This window comes from Lethenteron reissneri, unplaced genomic scaffold (genome assembly GCF_015708825.2).
Source record: "Lethenteron reissneri isolate LAM-NWPU_2019-01 unplaced genomic scaffold, ASM1570882v1 scaffold_1630, whole genome shotgun sequence".
NCBI classification, from domain to species: domain Eukaryota; kingdom Metazoa; phylum Chordata; class Hyperoartia; order Petromyzontiformes; family Petromyzontidae; genus Lethenteron; species Lethenteron reissneri.
Genome location: NW_026891367.1, coordinates 1,407,682 through 1,421,478, shown reverse-complemented (window position 1 = coordinate 1,421,478; position 13,797 = coordinate 1,407,682). Strand labels below are relative to the sequence as shown.

Sequence of the window (13,797 nt, the reverse complement as noted above, 5' to 3'; positions counted from 1 at the left end):
TTTTAACCCACTTCCCGTGATCCAATCGAGCTGACATTTTGCACACAGACTCGTTGTGGGTGACAATGTTCGTGAAAAAAACATTCCAAAATTTTACACTTTTTAGGAAAAACTAATTATATATTTAATTACCAATTGCTTAATGGTGGCAGGCAATCATCTGACTCATAGGTGGCAGCCATCTCAAGCCAGAGGACGAGAGGACTCTAGCCTCCCGTTTCAAAGACCAATGTCCTTATATACGACTTTCCTTATATTTAATTTAAAATACCAATGTGATAAAAATGAAACTCTTACTCAAGAAAAACAGAAATGAATAACTAAACAAAACCGATGCCACGCATATAAAGGATTTATAGTGAAAAACTTTGTTTTTACGGGTTAATTTTTTATTTAATCTACAAAGTATGTTTAAAAAGCTTCTGTTTGTTCAGTGTTGCTTTTAGTGCAGTAGAACTGCTTAGGCACAATACCTGAACTGAATTTGTCAAGATCATGTTTACACAGGGGAGAATGTAAGCAAACATGTTCCAAGTGTGCATGCAGTTTTGTTTGTCTTCAACCGTCTTCTTTCAACGAGACCTCTGCTGCTATCGCATTTGCCTTGTGAGCCCCACTAGATCTGTCCTCAGTCACCGCGACCAAGAGAAATACCCCTAGCCGAAGTGGGAAACGGCCCGAGAATATCTAGAGCGACCAGCTCATTAATTCGAGATACCTCAACAGACTTTAACGGCGGTACGCAATTTTGACGTGCCGGTTTCCGCCTTGTACATTCAGGGCACGCCCGGATAGCCTTGGCAACATCCACTGTCATACCGCGCCAAAAGAAGTCTCGCTGCGTTGCAAGGGACGTCTTTTGCACGCCGAGATGCATCAATTTGTCAGCGTGCAGAGTGCGGATAAGATCGCCACGTAGGGATGTCGGCACGACAAGCTATCCATACCCATGAGCAACCCTGTTTGATCGCTGAACAAGTATAACCCGTAAAAACAAAGTTTTTCACTATAAATCCTTTACATGCGTGGCATCGGCTAGAGTCCTCTCGTCCTCTGGCTTGAGATGGCTGCCACCTGTGGGTCAGATGATTGCCTGCCACCATTAAGCAATTGGAAATTAAATATAATATTTTTTCCCTAAAAAGTGTAACATTTTGGAAAAAAACTTTCACGAACATTAATTGTCACGCACAACGAGTCTGTGTGGAAAATGTCAGCTCGAATGGATCACGGGAAGTGGGTTAAAAAACGACCGAAAGATTTGCACGGTCCTAAGCACGCAAGCAAGTGAACTTAATATAAGGATTTAAAAAGTATAACCCGTAAAAACAAAGTTTTTCACTCTAAATCCTTTATATGCGTGGCGGCTAGAGTCCTCTCGTCCTCTGGCTTGAGATGGCTGCCACCTATGGGTCAGATGATTGCATTGCACCATTAAGCAATTGGTAATTAAATATAATTTTTTGTCCTAAAAAGTGTAAAATTTTGGAATTTTTTTTTCACGAACATTAATTGTCTCGCACAACGAGTCTGTGTGCAAAATGTCAGCTCGAATGGATCACGGGAAGTGGGTTAAAAAACGACCGAAAGATTTGCACGGTCCTAAGCAAGCACGCAAGCGAACTTAATATGAAGGATTTAAAAACTGCGAATCCCCACCAGGCGATCCCGGCTTACCGTTCTGCTTCCGCTGCGAGGCATCAGCCGTTTGAGGGGGGAGGAGCTCATCAGAATGTGGTAGCCAATGAATGGAACGTATCGGGAGGGAGGGAGGCGGGGCTAACTTGCTTTTAAGGGATTACATCTTGAATCATCGCCTCACTTGATGCAGCTAATCCGGCTGTGACGGTCCCACCTGATGACAGAGACTTGTGTTGCCTCCGAAACGTCGTGATTTTTATTTTATTTTCATTAATTTTGATGTTTTACCTACACGGTGACTTTACCGAAAAAACCTAAGAATATCGATTAGGGAAGTCGAACTCGTGATGATTTTGTAAGTTTTTGTCGTTAGGCTGTTAGTCGTAGTTTGTATGAACATTCACTTTTACGGAGAAAATGGATTCACATCACTCGTAAACAAAACAAACATTGTTCAACGTTTTGAAGTGCATTATGGTGTTCATATCCACAGTGGTTAATGGATCGTATTTCATATGTTGTTTGACATGTATTACTGCTGTAGAAACAACTTTGAACGAGGGTGGTGGTGGAATGGGCAGTGATTCCAATGTCGCAAAGCAACAGTGCGTGCCTGAAGCGGCACTCCGTAGGCTTGAACAAGAAACCTCCGCCAAGTCTGAGACACGGAAGACTTCCTGTGGCGCATCTCAACAAGCCCAGTAAGGCATCGCAATATGCAATTTTTACATGTGACACCTTTACACTATGAGACCTCCTTTAGCAGTGGCAAAATATAGTCATAGACCAGATGACACCTGGTCCAACACCAATGGAGACTAGGCTCTAAGGAAAGCTGTCTCGGGTGTGGACCAATCAACTTCAAGGACAGTGCATATCATAATCATTATCAGAGTTGTGTTTTTTGTAATCCTTTATATTAAGTTCGCTTGCTTGCTTAGGACCGTGCAAATCTTTCGGTCGTTTTTTAACCCACTTCCCGTGATCCAATCGAGCTGACATTTTCCACAGACTCGTTGTGCGTGACAATTAATGTTCGTGAAAAAAAAATTCTAAAATTTTACACTTTTTAGGACAAAAATATTATATTTAATTACCAATTGCTTAATGGTGCCAGGCAATCATCTGACCCATAGGTGGCAGCCATCTCAAGCCAGAGGACGAGAGGACTCTAGCCGCCACGCATATAAAGGATTTAGAGTGAAAAACTTTGTGTTTTTACGGGTTAATTTTTTGTTTGCATTTCGACTGCTTGTGTTGTGGTTATTGCAAACATGACCCCTCGTATAAAGGTGTCAGTTTTTGTACCAGTTGAAAGGGTAAAAACCTATTACTATGATGTGACACGTTGCTTCATTTCAATTTATATGCATTGAAAGGCTCAGTTTGTGTAATGTGAAGTGTCCTGTTATGCTAAAAGAACACGTGTCCTATGTCATTTGTGCTGATTATTAATGTCGGTGCAGGGACTTAGCCGATAACACGGTGCAAGAATGTTCATCCGACCTGGTGCAGGCGGACACTGACGCTGCAGCAACCGCTGAACTAGATCAGTTGATTGCTGAACTTGAAATGGGGCTGATGGGTGAGTGCTTTTACACACACAATGGTTCGTCGTGGAAATAAGAATAATATAGCACAATTATTATTTTATTACTTCCCTTCTACGTGACTTTACCGAAAGAACCAAGAAGATGAATCCCTGCAGTCACGAAAGCTTTAAATCGAAATAAAATACTTAACACGTGACAAAATTTTGTGTTATTCATAAAGCGTGCAATAAGTGAAGAGCAGATGCACTTTGATAACATAACCATCTTCTTGGTTCTTTCGGTAAAGTCATCACGTAGAAGGGAAGTAATAAAATAATAAAAATAAAACATAATAAAATAATTCTCACGACGTTTCGGCCACAACGCAAGCAGCCGTCCTCAGGTGAAAACCAGGTCTGTCGAGGCGACAGCGTCTGAATGAAACAGCACACGAGCTTGGAGCATGTATATAAGCTGGGCGCCTTGACAAAGGAATTTGCATAATATAACCATTTTCTGAAAAATTTACGGGGCATCATTGGTGTGGCATTTGTGATTTTAAACATCGTATGATATGTATGCTTTTGTCTTGTTTTGCAGATGATGACTTGAGGTCTGAGAGCAGTTCCGCCAGTGTGGAGACTGTAAACATAATTAAAGCGGAGGCTGACGTTAATTTTATTGCAGAGCCGGTGAGAAAGCCAGAGGCAGCCCTTCCAGATTCAGCAGCAATAAAAGCCACCTGCAGACAGCGGCTCCAATAATGCCGATAAAGTAGATGTAAACAACGAGACAGAGTATCCTGTTTTATCAGCAAATGCCAACGTGGCAACAGATGTCAAAGGAGGACCTTCAAAAGAAACTGCCAATGTGGCAACAGATGTCAAAGGAGGACCTTCAAAAGAATCTGCCAATGTGGCAACAGACGTTAAAGGAGGACCTTCAAAAGAAGCTGCCAATGTGGCAACAGACGTCAAAGGAGGACCTTCAAAAGAATCTGCCATTGTGGCAACAGACGTCAAAGGAGGACCTTCAAATGAAGCTGCCAATGTGGCAACAGACGTCAAAGGAGGACCTTCAAAAGAAGCTGCCAATGTGGCAACAGAAGTCAAAGGAGGACCTTCAAAAGAAGCTGCCAATGTGGCAACAGACGTCAAAGGAGGACCTTCAAAAGAAGCTGCCAATGTGGCAACAGACGTCAAAGGAGGACCTTCAAATGAAGCTGCCAATGTGGCAACAGACGTCAAAGGAGGACCTTCAAAAGAACCTGCCAATGTGGCAACAGATGTCAAAGGAGGACCTTCAAAAGAATCTGCCATTGTGGCAACAGATGTCAAAGGAGGACCTTCAAAAGAACCTGCCAATGTGGCAACAGACGTCAAAGGAGGACCTTCAAAAGAAACTGTGCGGTTTCTCAACGCTGCAAATGTGCAACGGGTTTCTGAGAAGCCACCTGTTAGGCAGAGAAAGGATGGTCGTGAAGAAAAAGTCGACTTTCAGAAATCTGCATTGGCCCAGCAACGTGACCTTAAATACAAACCTACCCAGCGTGGGTCTTTTTCTGGGGCCACTGCAAAAGCATCTGCTTGTGTAGTGGGTGAACAAGACCCCAGACATAAAAGGTTTTCTATGGCTTTCCCTGACGTATCCACCAAACCAAAAAGTGAGTTAAGCAGGGCAGACAGGCACGGAGGAAGCCTAAAGTGTCTAGGTATAATGCCCGTTAAAAACGAAAGCTTTCTAAATGCGCGTGTGGAGAAAATCCCTGTAGCACATGCCAAGTCTGTGGACGAGCAAGTAGAGAGTATACCTGCGGAACGACAGAGTGCGTCATGCGAACGGTATAAAAAACAACTGGTAACGCAAAAACGCAAGGCATGCGTGGAAGAGTCCGTATTGATCCAGCCAGCAGAAATCCGTCGAGAAATTGCAGGAGCTCGAGAGGAAATAGTTGAACCAAACAAAGTTTGCAAGGTTATTGCAGGAGAAAGGCTAACTACTAAACCATCAGAAAAATTATATCTTTCAGAAAGCTTTAAAAGTGAACAAGTATCCGAAATAAATAAAACTTCACAGCCGGCAACGGACCCGTCAAACGAGCCTGAGGCTTCAATTTTTTACAAGACACCACGATCAATTTCAAAAGAGCCATGTGCACCTGAAGTTGAATATCAGTCTAATTCAGCTGAACCATTTTCTCCAGTTCTTACTGTCTACAAGCAGCCTTTAGATCGGTGGAGGTCCACAAATAACATCACCAGAGATCACATTCCCAAAGTGGCATTGCCCACTTACAGAATTGTTCCTTACAAGCCAGTCATAAGACCAAAACCTAAAACAGCCGATGTCCCATTCCGTCTACCACCTTATGAAACAGAACCCAGCAAGACTGAAAATGCCACTGCGACCGATACTACGACAGAGTTCAAAGAAAAGACGAAATATGACTCAACAGCGAAGATCGGTGACATTACAGCCAATCCGCAACAGCAAACAGCACATCGGTTGCAAGTGATTTCTCCACCATCGATTCCTCCTTTATCAGGGCTCTCAGTCGTGGCGCGTCCATTCCAGAGGTCCCATTCCCTCTGGCGTACCACCACAGAGACAACATCTCGGCAGCAGTCTGCTGTCAAAGTCACCGTGCCACTCGCCAGCATTGCCGAATCTCCACCGTCTCGCTCGAAGCAAGATGCATTTTCCCGTCCCTTCAGGAGACCATCCAGCCCCTACGTGGCATCTTCCGTTGTCGAGAAGACAGCCTGCAAGTCCGTCGATGCTCCAAGTGAAACTTGCAGTGGCACAACCACAACAGAGACAACGCCTGTGGATGCTTTGCCACCAATTCAGGTGAATTGTGAACCGGATGAGCTCATAATTCCACCATCATCACAGTTTTCTACGGATGAAAATGCCAACATTCCAAATTCCCCAGGTGACCCAGGGAAGGTGTTTATGATTCAGGCACCACGAGTTTATCAATGGAAGCCAAAAGTATTTAGGCCAGTCCGTTTCCCAAGTGTCAGATTCAAAGATGACAAGCCATCCGGCGTGAGTGTACAGTCTGGTCATTTAGAGTCTAAGAACACCGTCCTTGCTGACAAGTCACCACCTACGGTGAGTTCTCAACCAAGTAGCTTCAAATCTAGAAGTGGCGGACACACTTTTAATGTAAAATCAGCGTCTAACTCGTCTCAAATCCAGTCTGTTCTCAGTTCTTCAAACGCCACAGATGCAAGTCCTTTCTATCAGCCTCCCACAGCTTTAAATGCCACGGGAACCGCACTGGAAAGTCCCAGTGTCACTTATGAGCAGAGAAAACCATCAGGTGAAGATGCTGGTCTGTTTGGACCGATGCGGAAGTTAAATCCTGTGGTGCAAAAGCCAATTCTGAAGGGTGACAATCCACACCGTTCCCTGATGGAAGCACTTCAGTCTACAGACAACACGGGCAGGTTGAGTAAGGTCAGACGACTTTGTCTACATCGTCACATTTAAAATATTGTAATAAGTACGGAAAATGTGTGTCTATCGTAAATAAAATGTAATTAATTTGCAACTATTATTGCATATGTATAATTAAAGTTATCTTAAACATTTACCTCGCTAATGTAAAACGTTAAATTTCGATTTAAAGCTTCTTTCGTGACTGCAGGGATTCATCTTCTTGGTTCTTTCGGTAAAGTCGTCACGTAGAAGGGAAGTAATAAAATAATGAAAATAAAACATTATAAAATAATTCTCACGACGTTTCGGCTACAACGCAAGCAGCCGATGTAGACAAAGTCAGACGACTTTGTCTACATCGTCACATTTAAAATATTGTAGTAAGCACGGAAAATGTGTGTCTAAATGTGTGTCTATCGTAAATAAAATGTACTTTTTAACTATTATTGCATGTGTATAATTAAAGTTATCTTAAACATTTACCTCGCTAATGTAAAACGTTAAATTTCGATTTAAAGCTTTCGTGACTGCAGGGATTCATCTTCTTGGTTCTTTCTTACTTCCCTACTACGTGACTTTACCGAAAGAACCAAGAAAATGTAAAACGTTGTACACATTTCCACGAATGTGCTGGTTGTTGTCACATCATATTCTAGGTTTCGGGTGAAAATCTGCAGAAGATATCGGCAGCTGTTGAACGCGAGACAGAAAGAGACGCTCTCATGGCGGACATTCGATCAGGCGCAGGAGGGGAACGACTGAGAAAAGTCAGTGGGAATGCCAGTGGCAACCATGCAAAAAAAGATTTAACTACACTTATTTGCCAATCTTATTTGACAGACAACCATCACAGTTTTACCATGTCTAGTGGGGGTCTACGCTGTCACAGGTTGAGTCACAAACCGCAGCTCTCCATAACAAAGACTCAGCCTTACCACCACCCCCACTACCACCCCCACTACCACCACCACTACCACCCCCACTACCACCACCACTACCACCACCACTACCACCACCACTACCACCACTACTACCACCACTACCACCACTACCACCCCCACTACCACCCCCACTACCACCACCACTACCACCCCCACTACCACCACCACTACCACCACCACTACCACCACTACTACCACCACTACCACCACTACCACCCCCCACTACCACCCCCACTACCACCACTACCACCACTACCACCCCCAATACCACCACCACTACCACCACCACTACCACCACTACTACCACCACTACTACCCCCACTACCACCACTACTACCACCACTACCACCCACTACCACCACTACTACCACCACTACCACCCCCACTACCACCCCCCACTACCACCACTACCACCACTACCACCCCTACTACCACCCCCACTACCACCCCCACTACCACCACCACTACCACCACTACTACCCCCACTACCACCACTACTACCACTACTACCACTACCACCACCACTACCACCACCACTACCACCCCTACTACCACCACTACCACCACTACCACCCCCACTACCACTACCACCACCACCACTACCACTACTACCACCACTACTACCACCCCCACTACCACCACCACTACCACCACCACCACCACCACTACCACCCCCACTACCACCACTACCACCACCACTACCACCACCACTACCACTACCACCACCCCCACTACCACCACCACTACCACCACTAACCACCACCACCACCACCCCCACCACCATTACCACCACCCCCCACTACCACCACCACTACCACCACTACCACCACCACCACCACCACCCCCACCACCATTACCACCACCCCCACTACCAACCCACCACTACCACCACACCCCCCCACCACCAGCACTACCACCACCACCCCCACTACCACCACCCCCACTACCACCAGTCTCAGCCTTTGTTATGCAGTCTACTCTTAGTCTCAAGCCTCACCTTACCATATTAATAAAAATATGCGGCCCTTGCCCCACCACTTTCTCCAACCATTATATAAACGGAGTGGTAGCTCTTGCAATCTCTCATTTACTTGATACGGCTGTCGTGGCTGTGACGGTTCCACCTGAAGACGGAAGCTTGTGTTGCCTTCGAAACGTCGTGATTTTTATTTTATTTTACTTTTTAATGTTTTTTTACCTACCTGGTGACTTTACCGAAAAAAACCTAAGAATATAACTGTGTCTTTCGTTTTGCAGACAATTGATCTTTCAAGAGGACAATCATTCATTGTCTTAGACGTTCATGATTCCTTATAACGGTCTGAACAAATAATGTCCCAACAATTCTTTATTGACGTATGTGCCGTGGGACTCTTATCTGCCAAAAATCTCAGATTACAGGATGCCGTTCTGCAATGACTAATGAAAAAGTCGGGGATAATCGAATAGGAAGAAAAGGCCCCTCGATAATGGAACTTATGTGAACCTGACAGCTTTTTCGATTTAAAGCTTCTTTCGTGACTGCAGGGATTCATCTTCTTGGTTCTTTCGGTAAAGTCACCTGAGGACGGCTGCTTGCGTTGTGGCCGAAACGTCGTGAGAATTATTTTATTATGTTTTATTTTTATTATTTTATTATTTCTTTCTACGTGATGACTTTACCGAAAGAGCCAAGGAGATGAATCCCTGCAGTCACGAAAGAAGCTTTAAATCGAAATGTAACCGCCTCTACCGGGAGGGTTTCCACGTAACTTTGAGATCCTTCAACAAGCTCCGGGATAAGAAGGCTCCGCTAATCGAGTCTCTCACCTTTCTGAAGAGATGCCGCGACTTAGACTCTGTCTTATCGACAGACATGTTCTTCACCTGAGGACGGCTGCTTGCGTTGTGGCCGAAACGTCGTGAGAATTAATTTATTATGTTTTATTTTTATTATTTTATTACTTCCCTTCTACGTGACGACTTTACCGAAAGAACCAAGAAGATGAATCTGACAGCTGTTGCAAATTATACAAATCACGGATATTAGGGCCTATTTGTGTGCTCCCATTCATACATACATGAACACAAACACCCTCTAATAGAATTCTCTTGAGCTTCAGGACGCACGTTTGTACAGCGTCGAACAACGGCGTGGTTTGTCCGAACTTGAAGTATATACAAGGACCGTTTTCTTGGAGTTTCTCTTTACTTGATGCGGCAGTCGTGGCTGTGACGGTTCCACCTGAAGACGGAGGACTTGTGTTGCCTCCGAAACGTCGTGATTTTATTTATTTTATTTATTAATTTTGATTGTTTTACCTACCTACGTGACTTTACCGAAAAAACCTAAGAATATTTCAAAATGTGTCGCTTGTCCTGCCATGAACCTGTTGGCAGTGCAATGTCGTTTCGCGAGTTCTGAATCGATTGGCTCATGACGGAGAACACAATCAGAATGAAATTGAGAATTAGTCACCCTGCCGAAATCTTGGCCATTTCCCTGTCCAACCATTATATAAACGGAGTGGTAGCTCCTGTAATTTCTCTTTTACTTGATACGGCTGTCGTGGCTGTGACGGTTCCACCTGAAGACGGAAGCTTGTGTTGCCTCCGAAACGTCGTGTTTTTTATTTTATTAATTTAAAATGTTTTACCTACGTGGACTTTACCGACACTACCACCCCCACTACCACCCCCACTACCACCACTACCACCACCTACACCACCACTACCACCCCCACTACCACCCCCACTACCACCCCCACTACCACCACGACACCACCACTACCACCACTACCACCCCCACTTACACCCCCACTACAACCCCCACTACCACACCCACTACCACCCCCACTACCACCACTACCACCACCACTACCACCACTTACCACCCCCACTACCACCCCCCACTACCACCCCCACTACCACCACCACCACTACCACCACTACCACCCCCCACTACCACCCCCACTACCCACCACTACCACCACCACTACCACCACTACCACCCCCACTACCACCCCCACTACCACCCCCACTACCACCACTACCACCACCACTACCACCACTACCACCCATACCACCCCCACTACCACCCCCACTACCACCCCCACTACCACCCCCACTACCACCACTACCACCCCACTACCACCACTACCACCCCCACTCCACCCCCCACTACCACCCCCACTACACCACCACCACTACCACCACTACCACCCCCCACTCCACCCCCACTACCACCACTACCACCACCACTACCACCACTACCACCCCCACTACCACCCCCACTACCACCACTACCACCACCACTACCACCACTACCACCCCCACTACCACCCCACTACCACCCCCACTACACACCCCACTACCACCCCCACTACCACTACCACACCACCACCACCACTACCACCCCCACTACCACCCCCACTACCTACCATTCACCACCACTACCACCCCCACTACCACCCCCACTACCACCCCCACTACCACCCCCACTACCACCCCCCACTTACCACCACTACCACCACCACTACCACCACTACCACCACTACCACCCCCACTACCACCCCCACTACCACCCCCACTACCACCCCACTACCATACCACCACCACCACTACCACCCCCACTACCACCCCACTACCACCCCCACTAACCACCACTACCACCACCACTCCACCCTACCACCACTACCACCCCCACTACCACCCCCACTACCACCCCCACTACCACCCCCACTACCACCCCCACTACCACCCCCACTACCACCACTACCACCACCACTACCACCACTACCACCACTACCACCCCCACTACCACCCCCACTACCACCCCACTACCACCCCCACTACCACTACCACCACCACCACTACCACCCCCACTACCACCCCCACTACCACCCCCACTACCACCACTACCACCACCACTACCACCACTACCACCACTACCACCCCCACTACCACCCCCACTACCACCCCCACTACCACCCCCACTACCACCCCCACTACCACCACTACCACCACCACTACCACCACTACCACCACTACCACCCCCACTACCACCCCCACTACCACCCCCACTACCACCCCCACTACCACCCCCACTACCACCACTACCACCACCACTACCACCACTACCACCACTACCACCCCCACTACCACCCCCACTACCACCCCCACTACCACCCCCACTACCACTAACCACCACCACCACTACCACCCCACTACCACCCCCACTACCACCCCCACTACCACCACTACCACCACCACTACCACCACTACCACCACTACCACCCACCCCTACCACCCCCACTACCACCCCCTACCACCCCCACTACCACCCCCACTACCACCACTACCACCACCACTACCACCACTACCACCACTACCACCCCCACTACCACCCCCACTACCACCCCCACTACCACCCCCACTACCACTACCACCACCACCACTACCACCCCCACCACCACCCCCACTACCACCCCCACTACCACCACTACCACCACCACTACACCACCACCCCACTCCACCCCCACTACCACCCCCACTACCACCCCCACTACCACCCCCACTACCACCCCCACTACCACCACTACCACCACCACTACCACCACTACCACCACTACCACCCCCACTACCACCCCCACTACCACCCCCACTACCACCCCCACTACCACTACCACCACCACCACTACCACCCCCACTACCACCCCCACTACCACCACACCACCACCCTACCACCACTACCCACCACTACCACCCCCACTACCACCCCCATACCACCCCCACTACCACCCCCACTACCACCCCCACTACCACCACTACCACCACCACTACCACCACTACCACCACTACCACCCCCACTACCACCCCCACTACCACCCCCACTACCACTACCCCCACTACCACTACAACCACCACACTACCACCCCCCACTACCAACCACCACCACCACCACTACCACCACTACCTACGTGACTTTACCGACAAAACCTAAGAACTTGAAGCGTGTCGCCTCTTAGTGTCGCCTTGACCGGTGTCTACTCCCTTTGGGTTTCCACAGACCTCGTCTGCAGCGGCGGCAGCAGCAGCAGAACTGATGTCTCGGCGGTCGAGAGAAGCCGAGTCGGGCGATTGTTGTGCCACGTTGCGACCACGGCTCGCATCTGTGCAATCTCCTCCAGTTCCCGTAGCCGTCGTCGCCCCACCAGGGTTGCGATTTCCGCATGGAAAATGCGGAAGGAGGGTTCAAATGTTCCCGCATTTTTGCTAAAGTCAACCGCAAACGGTGGAAAGACTACTCCTATGACCGCGCGCTTTTAACAACACGTTAATGCGTTCTATTGGAAAGGATACATCATGTACATGTGCTCGTAATCACGGCTCCGCATTTGAATAAAGTATGTGGTTCTTGTGCGGAAATGCGGAAATCATATATTCATTCCAATCAGTAACTCAAAGCCCTACGTGATGCTGGGCCTTGCATGTATCCTTTCCAATAGAACGCATTAACGTGTTGTTAAAAGCGCGCGGTCATAGGAGTAGTCTTTCCACCGTTTGCGGTTGACTTTAGCAAAAATGCGGGAAAATTTGAACCCTCCTTCCGCATTTTCCATGCGGAAATCGCAACCCTGCGCCCCACCACCTCCTGTCATCCGTGTGGGTGATGGGGCCGGAAGAACAGAGCGGAGCCCGGCGGAGTCCCTTCCAGCCACGCTTGATGACAACCGATCCGGCAGTTGTGCTGGCACGCTTAAGGAGGTGGGCACAAGATGAGCTCGGTAGATATTCTTAGGTTTTTTCGGTGAAGTCACGTCGGTAAAAAACATTAAAAAACATTACGTGACTTTACCGAAAAAAAACTAAGAATATGAATCATTGCAGTCACGAAAGCTTCAAATCTAGCTCGGTAGATATTCTTAGGTTTTTTCGGTGAAGTCACGTCGGTAAAAAACATTAAAAACATTATGTGACTTTACCGAAAAAAAACTAAGAATATGAATCATTGCAGTCACGAAAGCTTCAAATCTGGCTCGGTAGATATTCTTAGGTTTTTTCGGTGAAGTCACGTCGGTAAAAAACATTAAAAAACATTACGTGACTTTACCGAAAAAAACTATGAATATGAATCATTGCAGTCACAAAACCTTCAAATCTAGCTCGATAGATATTCTTAGGTTTTTTCGGAAAAGTCACGTCGGTAAAAACATTAAAAAGAAATAAACATTACGTGACTTTATCGAAAAAAACTT

General features: G+C 47.4%; 2 protein-coding genes across 2 annotated transcripts in view; both read left to right on the top strand.

Annotated features, from left to right (window-relative positions):
- LOC133362850 (cordon-bleu protein-like 1) overlaps positions 1 to 4,162 on the top strand; it is a 40,176-nt gene extending 36,014 nt beyond the window's left edge. Inside the window, exons 9-11 of the mRNA XM_061581793.1 lie at positions 2,186 to 2,342; positions 3,108 to 3,226; positions 3,774 to 4,162. Of these exons, the coding sequence (XP_061437777.1) occupies positions 2,186 to 2,342; positions 3,108 to 3,226; positions 3,774 to 3,937 (440 nt within the window). The 3' untranslated portion in view covers positions 3,938 to 4,162. The remainder of the gene's footprint in view (positions 1 to 2,185; positions 2,343 to 3,107; positions 3,227 to 3,773) is intronic.
- A 240-nt stretch (positions 4,163 to 4,402) lies between these two features.
- On the top strand, positions 4,403 to 8,984 carry LOC133362849 (protein cordon-bleu-like). The gene is made up of 3 exons (XM_061581792.1): positions 4,403 to 6,638; positions 7,277 to 7,406; positions 8,956 to 8,984. The coding sequence occupies exons 1-3, from the start codon at positions 4,803 to 4,805 to the stop codon at positions 8,982 to 8,984; spliced, it is 1,995 nt and encodes a 664-aa protein (XP_061437776.1). The 5' UTR covers positions 4,403 to 4,802.
- Positions 8,985 to 13,797: the final 4,813 nt, after the last annotated feature.

Bases quoted from the DNA above. Each gene is read 5' to 3' on its own strand.
- LOC133362849 (XM_061581792.1), top strand. From the start codon at position 4,803: ATGGCTTTCCCTGACGTATCCACCAAACCAAAAAGTGAGTTAAGCAGG. The intron at 6,639-7,276 runs GTCAGACGACTT...ATCATATTCTAG, and splicing joins ACACGGGCAGGTTGAGTAAG to GTTTCGGGTGAAAATCTGCA. The intron at 7,407-8,955 runs GCAACCATGCAA...CAAAAATCTCAG, and splicing joins AGTCAGTGGGAATGCCAGTG to ATTACAGGATGCCGTTCTGC.